This window comes from Polyodon spathula, chromosome 11 (assembly GCF_017654505.1).
Source record: "Polyodon spathula isolate WHYD16114869_AA chromosome 11, ASM1765450v1, whole genome shotgun sequence".
In the NCBI taxonomy this organism is placed as follows: Eukaryota; Metazoa; Chordata; class Actinopteri; order Acipenseriformes; family Polyodontidae; genus Polyodon; species Polyodon spathula.
In genome coordinates, this window is record NC_054544.1 from 32519320 (window position 1) to 32536846 (window position 17527).

Below are 17527 nucleotides of genomic sequence, written 5' to 3' on the forward strand. Positions count from 1 at the left end.
TATAACAACCAACCAGCACCCACTACCCAAGTCTCCACATCCTTTTAATTAGAAATTGTAGTCTTTTGAGTTCCATGTCAAAACTCAAACATGTAGACGTATTGCAGTCAAAGAACTACAAATACCAAGAAGCAGTTGGGGGGAGGGTTGTACTTTCAGCCAATAAATCAATCTGAACTGCTCGTTCAAAGAATAAAGACTTTTTTTTTTTTTTTTGCAAAATACATGTCATTTCTTTACCAAAAATGGATCACACGGTATTGATTGTCCGAGACGAACTGCTATATCTTCAAATGCTGACAAGAAGAAGAAAAACTGTTTTAGGATTGTAATGCGCTTGGAAGAGAGAACACTGAAAACAGCCAATCGGAAGGGAGGTGGGCAGAGTCTACTGTACACATATGTAGCTCTACCTGCGGCGGCGTCGGACTAAAGAAGATAATTCAGCAGAGGTGGAGTACCAATTCTTGGTAAGGAATGAAATTTTTGTACATTATATTATAAGAAGATATATGCATTCATTTTGTATGTACCTAAATGGTAATGTGCATGTGTAATGTATTATAAGGGTAACTTTCTACGACGGTCTCGAATTCAATATATCAGTAATCTTAAATTATTTTTATTGTACAGCAGTGTATGATGTCTAAGTGTAATTTCGCAGTTGCCAAAGAAACTGACGGTGAGACAAGTAGCATTACACCGTGTAATTTTTTTTTTTTTTTTTTTTTTCCTGGGTAATAAGTGTTATTTCCTAATTGCTTATGCCTCAAAAGTATAGAAAATGGCTATTATTCCCCACAAACTTTGCTTTTGTGACCAGGACAGTGATTTCAAAATATCACTATTTCCAATGGGAAAACGGGCAGATGTGTGTCTTTTCGTTCACATAAAGTCAGAAAAAAACAACATATGAATCCAAATTAACATGTATTTATACTAAAGTAATACAAAAATGACTACAAAAGATTTAGAAGTGAGTAGTTTTTTCGAGATTATACTGTAAATACAGTTACAAAAATTGTGTTACATAGTGTTATTTGTTCTCTTGTTCTCGCTTCAAGTACTGATTTTATATGCAATCTGAATGCATATTGTAGTTGTGCTAATATCCCATATGTAGTAGTACTACTAGTACCAGTTGTAGTTGTAGTCCTATTTAAATACCGGTGTGCGGTCCTTCACCAGCTGTCACAAAGGAGGGGAGGGGAGGGGTAGTCGTGGTACAGTAGCATTAATATTAATAATGGATCAGACATAATTGGCTCACTGAAATACGGTTTGTTGTTTTTTGAGAAATGTAACTTTTTTTTTTTTTTGTACACTATTTTTTTTCTAAATGAGAATGTATGCACTAAAGTAAAATGTTTTTAATACAGGTAATTTGTTTTTCAGGCACTACAGTACAAGAGGTACTGTAATTATACAGCTTGTACAGCTAATTCTTTTTGACAAATTAAAAGTTAATTATATTAATATTTACCTGAGAAAGCACAGTATCCATTCATAAACATGTGCACAATACCGCTAGTGCAGTACCAGTTATGTTGTTGTGCTCTTGCATTGCTGGAGACAATATCAAGTAAAATGTGTGTGCCCTAATGACGTATTCAAGTTGATCTTCAAAAGCAGTAGTTCATGTAGCTGATCTGATCGTCAATAGCATTTGACCACCATGCTAATGTATTATTTTTCCATCCTATTGGTTTAAATATATATCTGTACTGCTTAAATTACTTTGGTTAATAATATTCAGAGAATACTGGTACATTCCTTCAGTATTTTCATTAACATAATTGTTTTCTGCCCAGTTAACAAATGTTCTGTATTTTGATCCTTGATTTGTATCAAACTTGGCGCATGAGACACAGAGCCGTTGTAGAGTGACAGCTCTGAAGGTAATGCCCTTCCAAAAGTTTGCCACAGTACATTTGTACAGTAATGTTTCATTTTTACCATTATTTACCTATATTTTACTATGCATTTACCATAGTTTAGCATGTTTTAAAAATGTTCACCATACCTATCTGGGCTTTAGCCTGCTTTCACTATGCTTTTATTACACGTTACTGTGCTTTTTACCGTGGTAAACTTTTGCAGAGACAGCCCTTACCACAGCTGACAGAACACAGATGTAGATGTATCCATTAAATGCTCCAAACCAGAATTGTTCAGCCCTTTAAGAGTCTGACTGATGACCAGGGAGATCTTTACAAGCCATACAAAAAAAAAAAAAAAAAAAGTGTGTGTGCGAGTGCATTTCTAACATAAAATACAGCCTGCAGTCTTGATTGTCGTATTTCATGAATAAAGCATTCTCTAGGCTGTTTTGCATTTTGGTTTTCAGAAGTTGCAGGTACTGTGACAAGTCCAGTGATTATCTATAGCAATGGAGTAGAGAAGCTGTGGGAGGATTTGAATGTGACAAGCATAAATAGTTATTGTAATATCAATGAACAGCTAGAGTAAGCACAAATCTGCAAGTCAGGTACAGTAGGGTTTGTTAATTGGTCATTTACATCATTCAAAATATTTGGGGAAATCGAAACATCATCAGAAACTTCTTGCTTATGGAAGCACCTGCCAACTAAGCACCTATTATCAACCTTCCTTAAAAGTCTGTGATATTATGTCTTGATCATTTCGGATGAAGGTTATCTGCAGCTTTTAATGTTTAGAATAATTGTAAGGCATTCTATTTGCATAATGATTACTTGAGATGGGGGAGCGTAGTTTGGGCATATTGTTTTATTCTGTATTGGAGCTGGTGGTTGGCAGTGGCATGGGCTATTATAACTGAGCTGATGACAGGGTCAAAGAGGCAGGCCAAGAGGTAATTAAAACACCTCTTCAGACCGCTACAGCATGGTGGTTCTTCTAGCCTGTCCTACAGTAAAGAATGGTAAACACCCCAGTGAGGCAGGCCAAAATCCCTAAACCTTAATGTCATAAGCTGGGAGGTCAGTCATTCCAACAGTATTCTTTTGTAATTTATGCTAAGTCATTCAGATTCTATTCTGAAAACCAGGGTTCTGTATGTCCCCAAAGTTACATCATACTTGTTACAGCTGTATACAGATGCAATGCAGAGGCAATGCACGTGCCGTACAATGCTAATGGAAAGGGATTCCTAAACAGATACAGTGTGATCTTTATTATTCCGTCCGTGGGTAACAGTGTGCAATGATTCAATTGAAAGTAAGAAGATTGGATAATGCTGTAATCCACTATAATTCTGATAGACAAGCCAGAATGAACATCTGAATTGAAATTGTATTGCAACGTAACAATTTCTGATCTGCCTAGGATAGTCCTGTGCAGGAGCATGACCTATTCTCTATTCTAGGCAGTATGATACAATATTTAATTGATGTGATGGATTGGCAGAGATGCTAAAGATGAGGTAAGATTCATCAATTACAATACAGTCTATTTCCCAAACAGGATGTGAGGAGAATTGTTAAACATTGTAGAAATACTTTCAGCGTCACTTGGACCTCCAAAATAAAGTGCATTTAAAAAAAACATTTAATTTGATTTTTTTCATTATAATATATATATATCTATTATATATATATATATTTATATATATATATATATATATATATATATATATGATGCACAATGTTATGTTATTTCCCTGAAACTGAAATAATATTACTGAATTAAATGTCAGATTTAAATTAATGAAACCTTCTTCCACCTCTGCCTCATAACTATCTGAAATACATTGTTTTATCTGTGCATTTAATTTGATTGTATATTGCTTGTCATTTGAATGAACACCCCCAGCCTCTTGATACCAGAGACACATTCCTCGCTGCACTTCATGGAGGTTTAAAAGCAGGTCATCCATGTCGCATCAGTAAAACCATGACTATCGCATAATCCCTTCAACAAACTGCACGTTTGTTAATCCTGTGCCCTTGCTGCAGATATTGCATTGATTGCAGTTGACAGCTGTATATGGTAGTGTTCAGCTGTTGTTGTTGTCAGCTGGGTATGAAATTGACTGCAGCGTACAGCAAACTAGCCTACAGACAGGCCTTCTTTTAATATTGCTTCCATTTATTACAATTGTTCCTGACAAAACAAGACACAGAATTTATATATATATATATATATATATATATATATATATATATATATATATATATATATTATTTATTTTTATTTTATTTTTTTTTTTTTTAATAAAAACAAGGGATAGTGAATGGACCTGTGGTGTAATAACCTTTTTTATTTTTTTTCTTGTGTGGTTCTACTGTGACCTTCAAAAAGGTTAACCCTGATTTACCCATGTTTACCACTGTCGGGCCATGCCACATCCAAACTGTTTCTAATCAGACTATGGATTTTCAGAGCTGCTACACCTCAGAAGCAGGTTTACAGAGCTTTTGGGTTATGCACCTCACAAAGAGATGTGCCGGCATCAGTGAAAGAACTGCTGTAACTGCAAAGAACTGTCGTTCATATGGAAGAGACATGGGGAAATCGCAAGCTAATGAATACCTCAAGGGAGCTTTTGTTTAGCAGCTGCTTCCCAGTGCTGTTTTAGCATGATAGATTCTACCTGCTAGTTTTCTCTCGCAGAGATACAGGAAATCATTCTCCACAGTGCCTGCCCTGGATGTTACCATAGACATTTAAATATGCTGTACTATCAGATATCTGATTCCCTAGCTCGTGGACAATGCGCAGGAGATTGACACAGGAATGTCATTTAATGTATTTGATGTAAATATCCTTGCTAAATAATATTAAGAAATATATAGATAAGTACTCTTGGAACACAATATGCATGTCACATTCTCAGATTAGCCTTTGTAGTTAAAGAAGGAATCAGATATTTTTGACATTTGTACGTAAATGCCAGGTTTTGTCATTTTTGACTCATGGTGGATTAAGAATGCATATGTATTCAGCTAAAGGGAGTCAGAAGTTGGGTTTTAATTTCTAGTTCGCAACCTTTAAAAAAGAAAGTGGAACATGTTGTAAAGGTTACCAGTGGGCAGGGAAACTATACCCTCATTGTTTCACTAACTAAAATGTATTGCTTGAAATGCAAAAAAAACTGAAGGGTATGATTGTGCTAGAATTCCTTTTAATCACCCCTTTCCTAATGAACTGAGAGAGTGAGAGTGAGTGAGTGAGTTCTGGTGGTGTTTAGTTGTTCACTGTCCAGAGTGCTCTGGTTTGTTCTTTAAACAAAAACAAAAAAAAAGAACAAGTTTTGCTTGACGAGCGTTACGCAGAGTAAAGAGGAAAGCTGCACATCATCAACTACGAAGCAATTAATGTATTTGTAATGACCCCTGTGCCTTCTAATGAACAGATTTTTAAAATAAATGAAGGAATAAGCATTTACAAAGTTAATGTAGAATTGTTACATTGCACATAGCACTAATCCTCCTGTAAGCAGAGAAAGCCTGGATTTGTGTCATCTCAGATGTAGCTGATACAGCTGTGTTAACCTCAACAATGAGAGAGATACCTTTTCATACATGTTCAAGTACCATGCTCCACATAGGATTAATGTGTTCATGAATTCCCACATAACGCTTCCTGTCCTTTCTCATTTTGTTTTTGTGTTGTATTTAGAGAATTCAAAACCTCCTGAGTCATGCTTTTACTTGGAATTTTGATGCTACTTTCATTGCAAGCACTGCCTGTGAAAACTGATTTTCAAGATGAAACCATCACAGAGCTTTCTGTGAACCTGTACCACCAGCTGCAGTCTGCGGGAAATGAAGAAAATATTATCTATTCCCCGCTAAGCATTGCGGTGGCAGTGGGGATGGTTGAGCTTGGGGCCCGGGGTTCAACTTTAAAAGAAATAAGACAAGTAATGGGCTATGGCAACCTGAAGGGCGGTGAGTACTGTGTAAATGAGTAAATAAGACTCGGTTTACCTGGCAGTCTGTTGTCATTCTCCCTCCACTCACAAACCAAGGTTTCAGTTAGACTTCATTTGGAAGTATGTTTGAGAATAAACTAGCAGCAGTAGCATTTCTTCCTTTTTAAAATATTGATACCTTGAACTACCTCCATATAGCATACCTGCTGTTTACTTCCATGTAGGTGTATAGCACACCTGTATTTTTTAAATAATTGCATGTGGCAATATTACAAGTTTAAAGAAAGCTGTCAAATTGCATGCCTCACTTTTAAGTAGTCCTATTACACTTTGGGGTCAAAAGACACTGCTGAGCTTGTCCGTTATTAGTGGAAGCTGCTGGTGGATTAATGATAGGTTAAGAAGGCCTGGAAGGGGTGGGGACAATTGTATTGCCCAGGTGAAATGATCTAGTAGGAAGTGCAAGCCTATCTGAATATAGGACATGCAAACTAAGCTTCTTTATCCAATTATGATAACAGATACTGTATAACTTTTAAAACTGTAAGTTGCACACGTGAGATGTACGTATCATATGGAAGTTCATGGGGGGGGGTACTATTATTTATAACCATATGTTGAATAGTAAATTATTTAATTTGACAATGCATGGATCAAATGTACTGTTTTGTTAATGTACTTGTTCACAATACAGGGGATGAGTTCCTTTTGCTGAGGAATCTCACTCAGTCCTTGGTGGTAGATGAAAGTCAGTATGTGGTTAAACTGGCCAACTCGCTCTTTCTACAAAACGGTGTCCACTTCAATGAAAACTTTGTGCACATGATGAAGAAATACTTCCATGCAGAAATTGAAACTGTGGACTTCAGTCAGTGTGCTGCTGTGGCTGATCATATAAACAAGTGGGTGGAAAATCAAACAGAGAGTAAGTTTTATTATTCTGTATCTTTTTAAAAATGGCAGGAAATGGTGAATTTAACTGTGGAGAAACAATTCAAGCAAATCACAACAGAAATTGGGGTCTATTCACTTAATCTATGGTAAGTAGAAGTGGGTCTCAAAATAACAGTATTGTTTCAATCATTAAAATATGACCATTTGTGGGTTTTAACATATTCTTAGATGCACAGTAAATACAGCAGAAAGACTCACAGGCCCTATTTTAATGATCCAAACTGGCCAGCTGCATTTACCAACAGCTCGTTAGACCCTAATATTTTTGATTGAAATCCTCCCAAAAATGAAATGATAGCAAAGGCATGTTTTATCTTTGTCTTTTTATCCACAGACAAAATCCACAATCTTTTATCGGCCAGTGACTTCAGCAGCGTCTCTCGGCTGGCCCTTATCAATGCCGTCTATTTTCGAGGAAACTGGAAGAACCAGTTCCGCCCAGAGCACACACGCACCTTCTCCTTCACTAAAGATGATGGGAACGAAGTGCAGACTCTCATGATGTACCAACAGGGAGATTTTTACTATGGTAGGCAGACCTTAGAACTTTCATCCTCCAATCAGAAAGCTCCATCAGAGGGCACTGCCACACGGTATATGACCGCAGTACTAATAGTTCTGTCATCTTCCGTCTATCAAATATTTGTCCACTACTGCCATATAATAAATGATGAAGAAACAAGCCCTGTGTTATAAACTACTATACTAGCAACTTTATTTTTAAGCAGTCTTCAAGAATTACAACAGTCTGACATGTATGATGTGCACAGGCCCTGAGTTGTGTGGGGTTTTTTAAAAATATACACTCCACTTGTTTATGGCTTATTTCATTATTTTTATTTTGCATCCACGACTTTATAAAATGTAGGTGCTGCAGTCTTTAGGAACAGCTGACATTTTTATTTTTCCTATATGCGTTTATAAAAGCTCTCTGGAGTAAACTGCATTTGAAATGCTGGTAGTATATTCTGTATTCCTCTAACACTGTCCCTCAACTCTTTAGCTTCTAACTTTTTCAGCAGCATACCGGACTGTGCTGCTGTCACTGTGGTCTTTTTGATGCCATGTCCTTCACTAATATGATTAGTAGTGACTCCAAGGCAAGGTTGTACATAAAAATTCCATTGAACACTGTCAGCATGCTGAGCAGGATAGCCAATCTTTGAATTTGAAATGCATTCCCTGTGACTTTGAGCAGGATGTTTGCTGGCATAACCAGCCAGTGATTAGGATAGCTCAGATCTGAACCTTTGCCAAGACAGTCACAGCAATAAACATGCAAAAACTATTTTACTCATCACCTTTTCAGATTAACTATTGTAAAAGAAAAGCAAGAAACAAACTGACACACACTACTATTATCGGTACAAAAAATGTATCTTAAGTAAAAATTGTATATATCTTTAACTAAAGATTTTTTTTGCCTGTGATGAGAATTTCAGAAATACAGCAGGGCTTCTGGTAACATCTCTGCCATGGCATTAACGGCAAGGACAGCTGACAGACGAAGACAATTATGGTTCTGATACTCTTAACCTTGCATAGTAATCACGTTCCTACAGAGAGCTACCTTGCATAGTAATCAAGTTCCGACAGAGAGGTTGAGCAGAACATGGTTACTGTAAGCCTGGCTGGAGCAGATAAGCTCTTTTAATGAATTTCCCAAAATTGACTGCAAAATGCAGATATAACCAGTAGCCTTGTCTATATTCTTCCATCTGTAGGTGAGTTCAGTGATGGTACTTCAGAAGCTGGAGGGGTTTATCAAGTGTTGGAGATGCCATATGAAGGAGAGGAGATGAGTATGATGATAGTTCTACCCAGGCAAGAAGTGCCTTTAGCCACACTAGAGCCCTTAATTAAAGCCCAACTCATTGAGGAATGGGCAAGTGCTGTGAAAAAGCAAAAGGTGGAGGTGTACTTACCAAGGTGAGATACAGTACAGTGAAATGCCTTTTTTTCCACTTCTGCAAAGGCTCCAATGTAGTTCCCTCAACTCTCACTGGATGAGCTTAGCAAAAAGAGTATATTTGCTGAGGTGTTAAGTCTCTCAGTACCTGTCAAATAAGTTGTGTTTTTTTTTTCACAATCTACTAAAATCAGACACTGTATTTGAACAAGTTGCATTCCAAATAAATAAATAAAAACAATTAAATGTAACAAACAGATTTCTTTACTTTTGATGCCTATAGTGCAGTTTTCAAATATGAAAAATGTTAGCAGGCTGATCACAATTCTCGGTCCTTGAAAGGCTGGTTCTCCTATAGTTTATTCATTTTTAGATGGTTCCAGAATTGATAGCTTGTCATAGCTGTCACTGGAATGTAAAAGATAAGAATCAGCACCCCTGAAGGGCAAAAGAAAGTTTGTGTGTGTTGGAGTGATTAGCCAAGTCACATTAATGAGGTCTACAGGGTGCTGGATAAAGGGCATTTATTCCACTTAGTGATTCACAGTGGCTGATTATGTTGGCAGGTTCAAAATAGAACAGAAGATTGATTTAAAAGAAAGTTTGCAGGATCTTGGTGTAAAGAAAATGTTTACAAAAGAGGCAGATCTTTCTGCTATGACTGGTAAGTCTTTTTTAGTTATATTTTTCCTTTTTCTAACACCCTATTTTGTAGTTTAGGTTCACCAAACGTATACGTACAAATACAATGCTGAAAAAATGTGAAATCAAATCTGTGCTGTTGAGTTTAAATTAACAAAGTATTAACTTATTGTCTTTTTTTTTTAACTACAGTATCAAGTTATGGAAATCATTTATGTACAAAACCTGTTAATTAATCACACGTTCCCGTTTGGCTGTTGAAGGGGATTAGGGAGGAGAAAACTGTGTAATTAATACAAAAATAAATAGCAATGCTTTGTGGCTTTTAACTACCTAATCGATACTCCATTATTAATTATTGGCACAGCTTAATTAATTAAAACATGTTGAAAAATTTTAGCCATTGTAACCGCACCATGTATCTCCTGCTGTGTCGTTTGGCATTTTAATGTACTGTACCACATGTCTGACCCTATGCTCCAGATGGAAAGGATCTCTTCATTGGAAAAGCAGTTCAAAAGGCTTATCTCGAAGTAACTGAAGAGGGGGCAGAAGCTGCAGCTGCTTCAGGTACAGTTCTCATGAATCGGACTACAGCGTTGTATAAACCATGATTGTTTGCATTTAAGTTTACATACATTTCATATAGAAGAGATCTCCAACACCTACCTTTCCAACTGTCTGCTTTTTGTCTTGTAGGGATGATTGCACTTACAAGGACATTAATACTATACCCACAAGTAATGGCAGACCACCCATTCCTCTTTATCATAAGAAACAGAAAGACAGGTGAGAGGCATTGTAACTTCTGTTTTCAACATGTGTGCTTCAATGAGAATTGCAAGATGCATGAATCAAAGAATGATTTATTTTCAACAGGGCCTAGTGAGAATAGTACACATTGGGGTAGATGGAAGGATCGGGCAAAGTGATTTGCGAGTTCAAAACCCCCATAAATCTGATTTGTAGCGGCCGCTGAAGATGCGGCACATGTAAAGAATAGTGTTCACCTGGCGTTCTGCACCTGCTATCAAATTTGCACTTTACAATCTATTAATCAATTAAAATTATATTGAAATGCATTCAAATGAAGAAAAGAGCACGGAAGTGGGCGCAAACATTAAAATGTGATATAAGGATTTTGCCTTGCACTTAAGCAATTGCTGACCCTTCAAAAACTTTACACCTCTTCTTACAAGGTGCAAGTCATTGTAGAAGCAAGTAATTAAGATGAGGAGAGGCAAGAACATGTTCGGAGGAGAAAGGCAAGACAAAGACGACCCTGCATATTCAATCCCAGGGTCATTTTGTATGGGTTGCAGAAGGATGTGGGCTAAAGCATTATCGCCTCACTCCGCATGCCATCCTAGATCTGACAGCTCAACTGAGAATGAGCTAGACCCCAGCATCAATCTAGGGACCGCTATCCCTGCACATGTGAAAGTGCTGTCCTATCTGCACTACTTAGCCTCTGGTTCCTTTCATATCACAGTTGGTATGTCTGGGGACAGCACAATCCACCTTTTCCAGAGTGCTAGGCATATTTATGGATGTAATGCTGATTGCGGATCATTTTATTTGTGTGTGTTGAGTAATTTGCATTGCTGTTAAGCTTACGTAGGGTGCAGTGCAATTTTCATTTTGCATCTGCAGTTATGTGCACAGCACTTGCTTGCATCTACCTCCTTGTGTGCTGATTGTACCTGAACTAATACAAACATTTCTTTTTCCAGGCACCATCCTTTTCATGGGAAGGGTTATGAGCCCTGAGCTGATTGCTGGAAATGTTCACGACTTTGACTCTCTGTAATTGACCTGATCGTGTCAAAGTGTGGCAATCGGTTTGTAAGTCACTACTCCGTTGTTACTGTGTGTTTATAACATCATTTAAGATATAACATCATATAAGGTATTTTAATACTACAGCTTTAGCCATTAAGAGCAGTTATCATACTGCATTGCTGCTGAATACATAGAAGAAGAAATAGAATGCTTTTTTCTTCTTTCCCCCCCATAGAAAAGATACTTAAAGGGTCCTTATGCTCTGCTTTGGTATAACAAGTGTGTGTTTGAACATATAAAATCATAACATATTTACTGTTAGCTATTGTATCCTGTATTAAAAAAAGAGCAGTAGATATTTATTGCCAAGCACTGTGTGCAGTATTGTAATTAGATGAGAAATAAAGAATTTTAGCAGAAATATGTTAACCGGTTAAGTAATATTGTATACTTATGATTTTGTTTATGTGCACAGAAGCTGAAATGTCATTAATTATTTAAACATCTGAGCTGCATATTTTTAACATAGAAATGGTTAGACTGGTTACAATGTACAGAACAGAATGCAAATGTGTACAGATATTTAAAAAAAATAAAATGTTCTGAGATTCATGGAATCTTATTTATATTCACTTAATTTGTTATTACAGAGGCTTAAAAAAATCTAAGAGATACTACTTTTTTTTTTTCTAAACAAACACAGACAGAACATTATCTTGGCAGGTATGTGCACACCAAAACCAGATACAGTAGCATTTCATTCTATGGTATGTAAAACGGCTGCTGAATCTTTAGAAGAATATATCAATGTAGATGGATCCCAGCAAGAACGAAATTCAATTACGATACGTTTCACATAAATAATACATCACTCAACAACTGAGCGAGGCTCCCTGCAATATCTGCATTTACTGTACAGCTGGTTTTACAGGACCACATTAGTGTCCAATATAGTAAGGTATCTTTTTGCATCAGTAAAAGCATTATGCTTTATGAATTGTGTGCAACATATCTTGATGGCATCAGAGCTTAGACACAGCTGCTTGTGAAAGTGTGCACAGTTGTATTTCCAACTATTAAATTCCATCCATAACCATCTGGCTTTGTGCAGATTTTTAACAAAATGTTACCTTTTTCTTTATTCCTTTACTGCCAAAGCTGTCATTTCTCTCTTCAACTCTGTATGTTAAAAAAGTATATTATTATTATTATTATTATTATTATTATTATTATTATTATTAATAATAATATTTCATACTACAATAAATGTAATATTGTGCCGATCAAATTACTGCTGTTTTTCAATATTTAAAGGGGACTTGGTACGCAATACTTAGTGACAGCATTTATATTGCATATCAACTGAATAAACCCTGTGGTGTGCGTCTAAAAATAACTATTAAATTAATACAGTATTAACCTCAACCTCCTGAAGATCTGACAATACAACAGTACAGTGTTTTCTACAGTACAGTATCTTGCAATTTGGCTTAACCGTTGCAATTGTCAAAGGAAACCTCATTATCACAGCTGAACCCAAACTGAAGGATAACAGCCATTGGATGCCAAGTGGGTGTTGTTCAGTGTCAGGATTGACCTGAAGTACCACTTGCCCTCTTTTAAGCCCAGGACTTCTCCTGGAATCCCAATCCTTGGCCACAGACAGTTGGGGAGTCTTCTTTATAGTAAGACAGTAGTTACTGCTTTAGATTGCTGCATGAATTGGAACACATGTAAAACTTGTTTATATATATATATATATATATATATATATATATATATATATATATATATATATATATATATATATATGTGTATATGTATATGTGTGTGTGTGTGTGTGTTGAGAATTTTTGTGAACCCCTTAGGATTTTCACATATTTCAAACCTAAAATGTTATTAGATCTTAATCTAAGTCCTAATACTAGATAACGATAACCTGATTAAACAAATGACATAAAAACATGACACTTTTTCAACATTTATTTATCCACAAATGATTGAACATTCAATATACATGTGAAAGTATGTGAACCTTTAGATTCAGTAACTGGTGGCACCCCCTTGCGCAGAAATGACTTCATCTAAGCGTTTCCTGTAACTGTTGGTCAGTCTTTCATATCGGTTTTGAGGAATTTTGGCCTGCTTCAACTTTGTGACATTTGAGGGCTTCCTTGCATGGACAGCTCACTTCAGGTCCTGCCACAACATTTCGATGGGGTTTAGGTCTGGACTGACTAGGCCATTCTAAAATGCGGAATTTCTTCTTCTGCATCTATTCTTTTACAGATCTGCTTGTATGTTCAGGATCATTGCCTTGCTGCATGACCCACTTTCGGTTTAGCTTCAGCTCACAGACAGATGGCCGGACATTCTCCTCTAGAATCTTTTGATACAATGCAGAATTCATGGTTGTGTCAATGATGGCAAGCCGTCCGGGTTTTGAGGCAGCAAAGCAGCCCCAAACCATCACACTCCCACCACCGTGATTGACGGTTGGGATGAGGTTCTCTGTTTGAACGCAGTGTTTAGTTTTTGCCAAACATAACGTTCTCATTGAGGCCAAAAAGTTCTACCTTTGACTCGCCTGTCCAGAGAACATTGTTCCAAAAGTCTTGTAGAAGAAGTAAAACTATGGAATTTTCATAATTACCATTGGGGTTCACAAACTTTTTCTCGGCACTGTATATGTGTGTGTGTGTGTGTATAATATGCCTTTCGCTTTAAGGTAAATCCCATTGTAATTAAAGGTATTTTAAAAAGCATCTTAAAGGGGGCCATGATTCAGCCACAATATTGCATGTCCCTAGATTTTAAGGTTTTTATTTCAGCCCACATCATCTGTCTTACCTGTGCTTTCGAAAGTGACCTGTGCTCATAGGACACCCTATAGTGTGTGTCTCCCATTAAAGCAAGATTCAACAGTAGAGTGACTGCAAATAACATGTAGAGCACGATGATTGTACTATTAGGCATGTTCACAGGAAGATCAGTCAGACCCATCATCAGCTGAAACAAGGTGAAGACAGGTGATGGGAAAGCTACTGAAGTGCTCATAGGCATCTGGGAGGACATGGAAGTGGACATCGAAAGTTAAACGAGAAGAGTACAGCTGCAGTAAACACAGTCAGCATTAACATAACAGTACAAATAGAATAAACCTTTTGTATTGTGCATGCATACGGTAAGTATATACATAATTTTGAAACAAAATACCTGCTCCAAAGCCAACAATTACATTGATCAGTATGGAACGTGTTGTGTGTGTGCGTGATAGGGTACAGTGGCTTGCGAAAGTATCGACCCCCCTTGGCATTTTTCCTATTTTGTTGCTTTACAACCTGGAATTAAAATTGATTTTTATTTGGATTTCATGTAATGGACATACACAAAATAGTCCAAATTGGTGAAGTGAAATGAAGAAAATAACTTGAATAAATAAATTCTTAAAAATAAATAACGGAAAAGTTGTGCGTGCATACGTATTCACCCCCTTTGCTATTAAGCCTCTAAATAAGATCTGGTGCAACCAATTACCTTCAGAAGTCACATAATTAGTTAAATAAAGTCCACATGTGTGCAATCTAAGTGTCACATGATCTCAGTATATATACACCTGTTCTGAAAGGCCCCAGAGTCTGCAACACCACCAAGCAAGCGGCACCATGAAGACCAAGGAGCTCTACAAACAAGTTGTGGAGAAGTACAGATCAGGGTTGGGTTATAAAAAAATATCCGAAACTTTGAACATCCCACGGAGCACCACTAAAGCCATTATTAAAAAATGGAAAGAATATGGCACCCCAACAAACCTGGCAAGAGAGGGCCGCTCACCAAAACTCACGGACCAGGCAAGGAGGGCATTAATCAGAGAGGCAACAAAGAGTCCAAAGATAACCCTGAAGGAGCTGCAAAGCTCCACAGCGGAGAATGGAGTATCTGTCCATAGGACCACTTTAAGCCGTACATTCCACAGAGCTAGGCTTTACGGAAGAGTGGCCAGAAAAAAGCCATTGCTTAAAGAAAAAAATAAGCAAACACATTTGGTGTTCGCCAAAAGGCATGTGGGAGACTCCCCAAACATATGGAAGAAGGTACTCTGGTCAGATGAGACTAAAATTGAGCTTTTTGGCCATCAAGGAAAACGCCAGGTCTGGCGCAAACCCAACACCTCTCATCACCCTGAGAACACCATCGGCAGGGACTGGGAAACTGGTCAGAATTGAAGGAATGATGGATGGCTCTAAATACAGTGAAATTCTTGAGGGAAACCTGTTTCAGTCTTCCAGAGATTTGAGACTGGAATGGAGGTTCACCTTCCAGCAGGACAATGACCCTAAGCATACTCCTAAAGCAACACTGGAGTGGTTTTAGAGGAAACATTTAAATGTCTTAGAATGGCCTAGTCAAAGCCCAGACCTCAATCCAATTGAGAATCTGTGGTATGACTTAAAGATTGCTGTACACCAGCGGAACCCATCCAACTTGAAGGAGCTGGAGCAGTTTTGCCTTGAAGAATGGGCAAAAATCCCAGTGGCTAGATGTGCCAAGTTTATAGATACATACCCCAAGAGACTTGCAGCTGTAATTGCTGCAAAAGGTGGCTCTACAAAGTATTGACTTTTGGGGGGGGGGGGGGGGGGGGGAGATAGTTATGCACGCTCAAGTTTTCTGTTTTTTTGTCTTATTTCTTGCTTCTTTCACAATAAAAAATATTTTGCATCTTCAAAGTGGTAGGCATGTTGTGTAAATCAAATGATACAAACCCCCAAAAAAATCAATTTTAATTCCAGGTTGTAAGGCAACAAAATAGGAAAAATGCCAAAGGGGTCAATACTTTCGCAAGCCACTGTAGTTACATATCAAATCGTTTTTTATTAAGGTCTGTTTGTTGATGAAAATATCTTGGTTTGGAGGGTGAGTAAGGTAAAGATTCCTGATTTGTTATTACATGTTATTACAAAATTGATTTTGGATAGGTCTGCTAAGGCAAGCATAAAATGTATTCAAAATGGCAAAGTCACTTACATAAAAATATGAAAAGGTCCTCCAGTGAAAGCATTTCCAAAGTATTTATTTGGACCAATGTGGATAAGTCGAGGAAGCTAGAACACAAGGAAAAGCATTTCAACCATTCAAGTTGCATTAATCCCAAGATATAGCTTTTGAGATCAACCATCTATATAGCTCATACTGTCAAATAACATCTTGTAACAAATGGCCATGCAAAGTATAGGTACAATGTAACACAAACCTCAATAAGGAGAATAATAAGACCACCTAAAACAGTATTTCTCCAACCATCCTCACAAAATATGTTGTAGTCACATAGGATTCCAAAAATGTAGAACAAAAAAAAAAAAAATTAATGCAACAGGCTTTTCCCTGATTGCAAAGTAAAATTCACATAACTATAGTGAACAGTGAGGAAAATGAGTTAGTATTGTAAACATTATCATGTATGTTGTGCCATGCACTGCTTTTACAATAATGTTATTGAGAGTACAGAAACTAACCAAACAAGCAAATTGGGACTGGCAAATCAACAATGCTACAAAAAGACAACTCTGTTGAGCGCTGTTGTAGAGGGCAACAAGTGTTTTTATATACTGCAGTCAGGAAAAAAAAAAGAATTAGACAAGAAGTACTTACACTGCGACTTCGCCACCACGACAGTAACATTCATTGATTATTATGTGAAAATCACAGTATACATAATGCACAGTACTGTCCACAGCAGGAATGAAGACCAAGGGTTATGTAAGACTCATGATGAGAGATTGTTACAGATTTTAATGCATTATTTGTGTTGTTTTATCTGGCTACAATCCAATTTCCATCATACTTTCCATAACTCACACAATGTAGTCTAAGAGTCAAGGGGCTGTTCTGAAACATTACAAATGACTCCAAACCCTTTTTATAAATATTAACAACAGTTTCATGAATACCAAACCTTACTTATTTTAACAAAAAATGACTTCCAATAAAGCTAAAGTTCACGAATAGGGCCTTCACATACTGTCTATCTATTTTTTTTTCTTCATATTAATTAGCAAATATTTCATTAGAACTACCAGAAACATTTGCACTGTATATATCACAATTTCATGCACATTGCAATTTCCTGTAATCATAGAAGAATAAATGTGCCGTTTAATTATTACAATATATGCAAGTTTGTGTCAGTAAACGTGTATCGGTTTGTAAAGCCTGTGCTCCAAAACGTACCACCTTCTCTTTGCTTGTGCAGATGATGTCAAGGACAGTGAGCTCATCGCCCCAGGTATCAATTCCTGTTAGATCATACAGAGCCATATGCCCAATACACCTGCTTCACTTTCTTCATGAAGTGATTAAACATCTGAGGCATAAGGACACAA

General features: G+C 37.0%; 1 protein-coding gene across 1 annotated transcript; it reads left to right on the forward strand.

Moving 5' to 3' along the window:
- The first annotated feature begins 120 nt into the window (after positions 1 to 120).
- On the forward strand, positions 121 to 12336 carry LOC121323193 (neuroserpin-like). Its single transcript, XM_041264090.1, has 9 exons — positions 121 to 470; positions 5602 to 5873; positions 6552 to 6782; positions 7146 to 7340; positions 8536 to 8740; positions 9287 to 9384; positions 9846 to 9932; positions 10062 to 10151; positions 11096 to 12336. Exons 2-9 carry the CDS (start codon positions 5624 to 5626, stop codon positions 11170 to 11172), a joined length of 1233 nt encoding a protein of 410 aa, XP_041120024.1. The 5' UTR covers positions 121 to 470; positions 5602 to 5623; the 3' UTR covers positions 11173 to 12336.
- The last annotated feature ends 5191 nt before the right edge of the window (positions 12337 to 17527 follow it).

Bases quoted from the DNA above. Each gene is read 5' to 3' on its own strand.
- LOC121323193 (XM_041264090.1), top strand. From the start codon at position 5,624: ATGCTTTTACTTGGAATTTTGATGCTACTTTCATTGCAAGCACTGCCT. The intron at 6,783-7,145 runs GTAAGTTTTATT...TTTTATCCACAG, and splicing joins GGTGGAAAATCAAACAGAGA to ACAAAATCCACAATCTTTTA. The intron at 8,741-9,286 runs GTGAGATACAGT...TTATGTTGGCAG, and splicing joins GTGGAGGTGTACTTACCAAG to GTTCAAAATAGAACAGAAGA.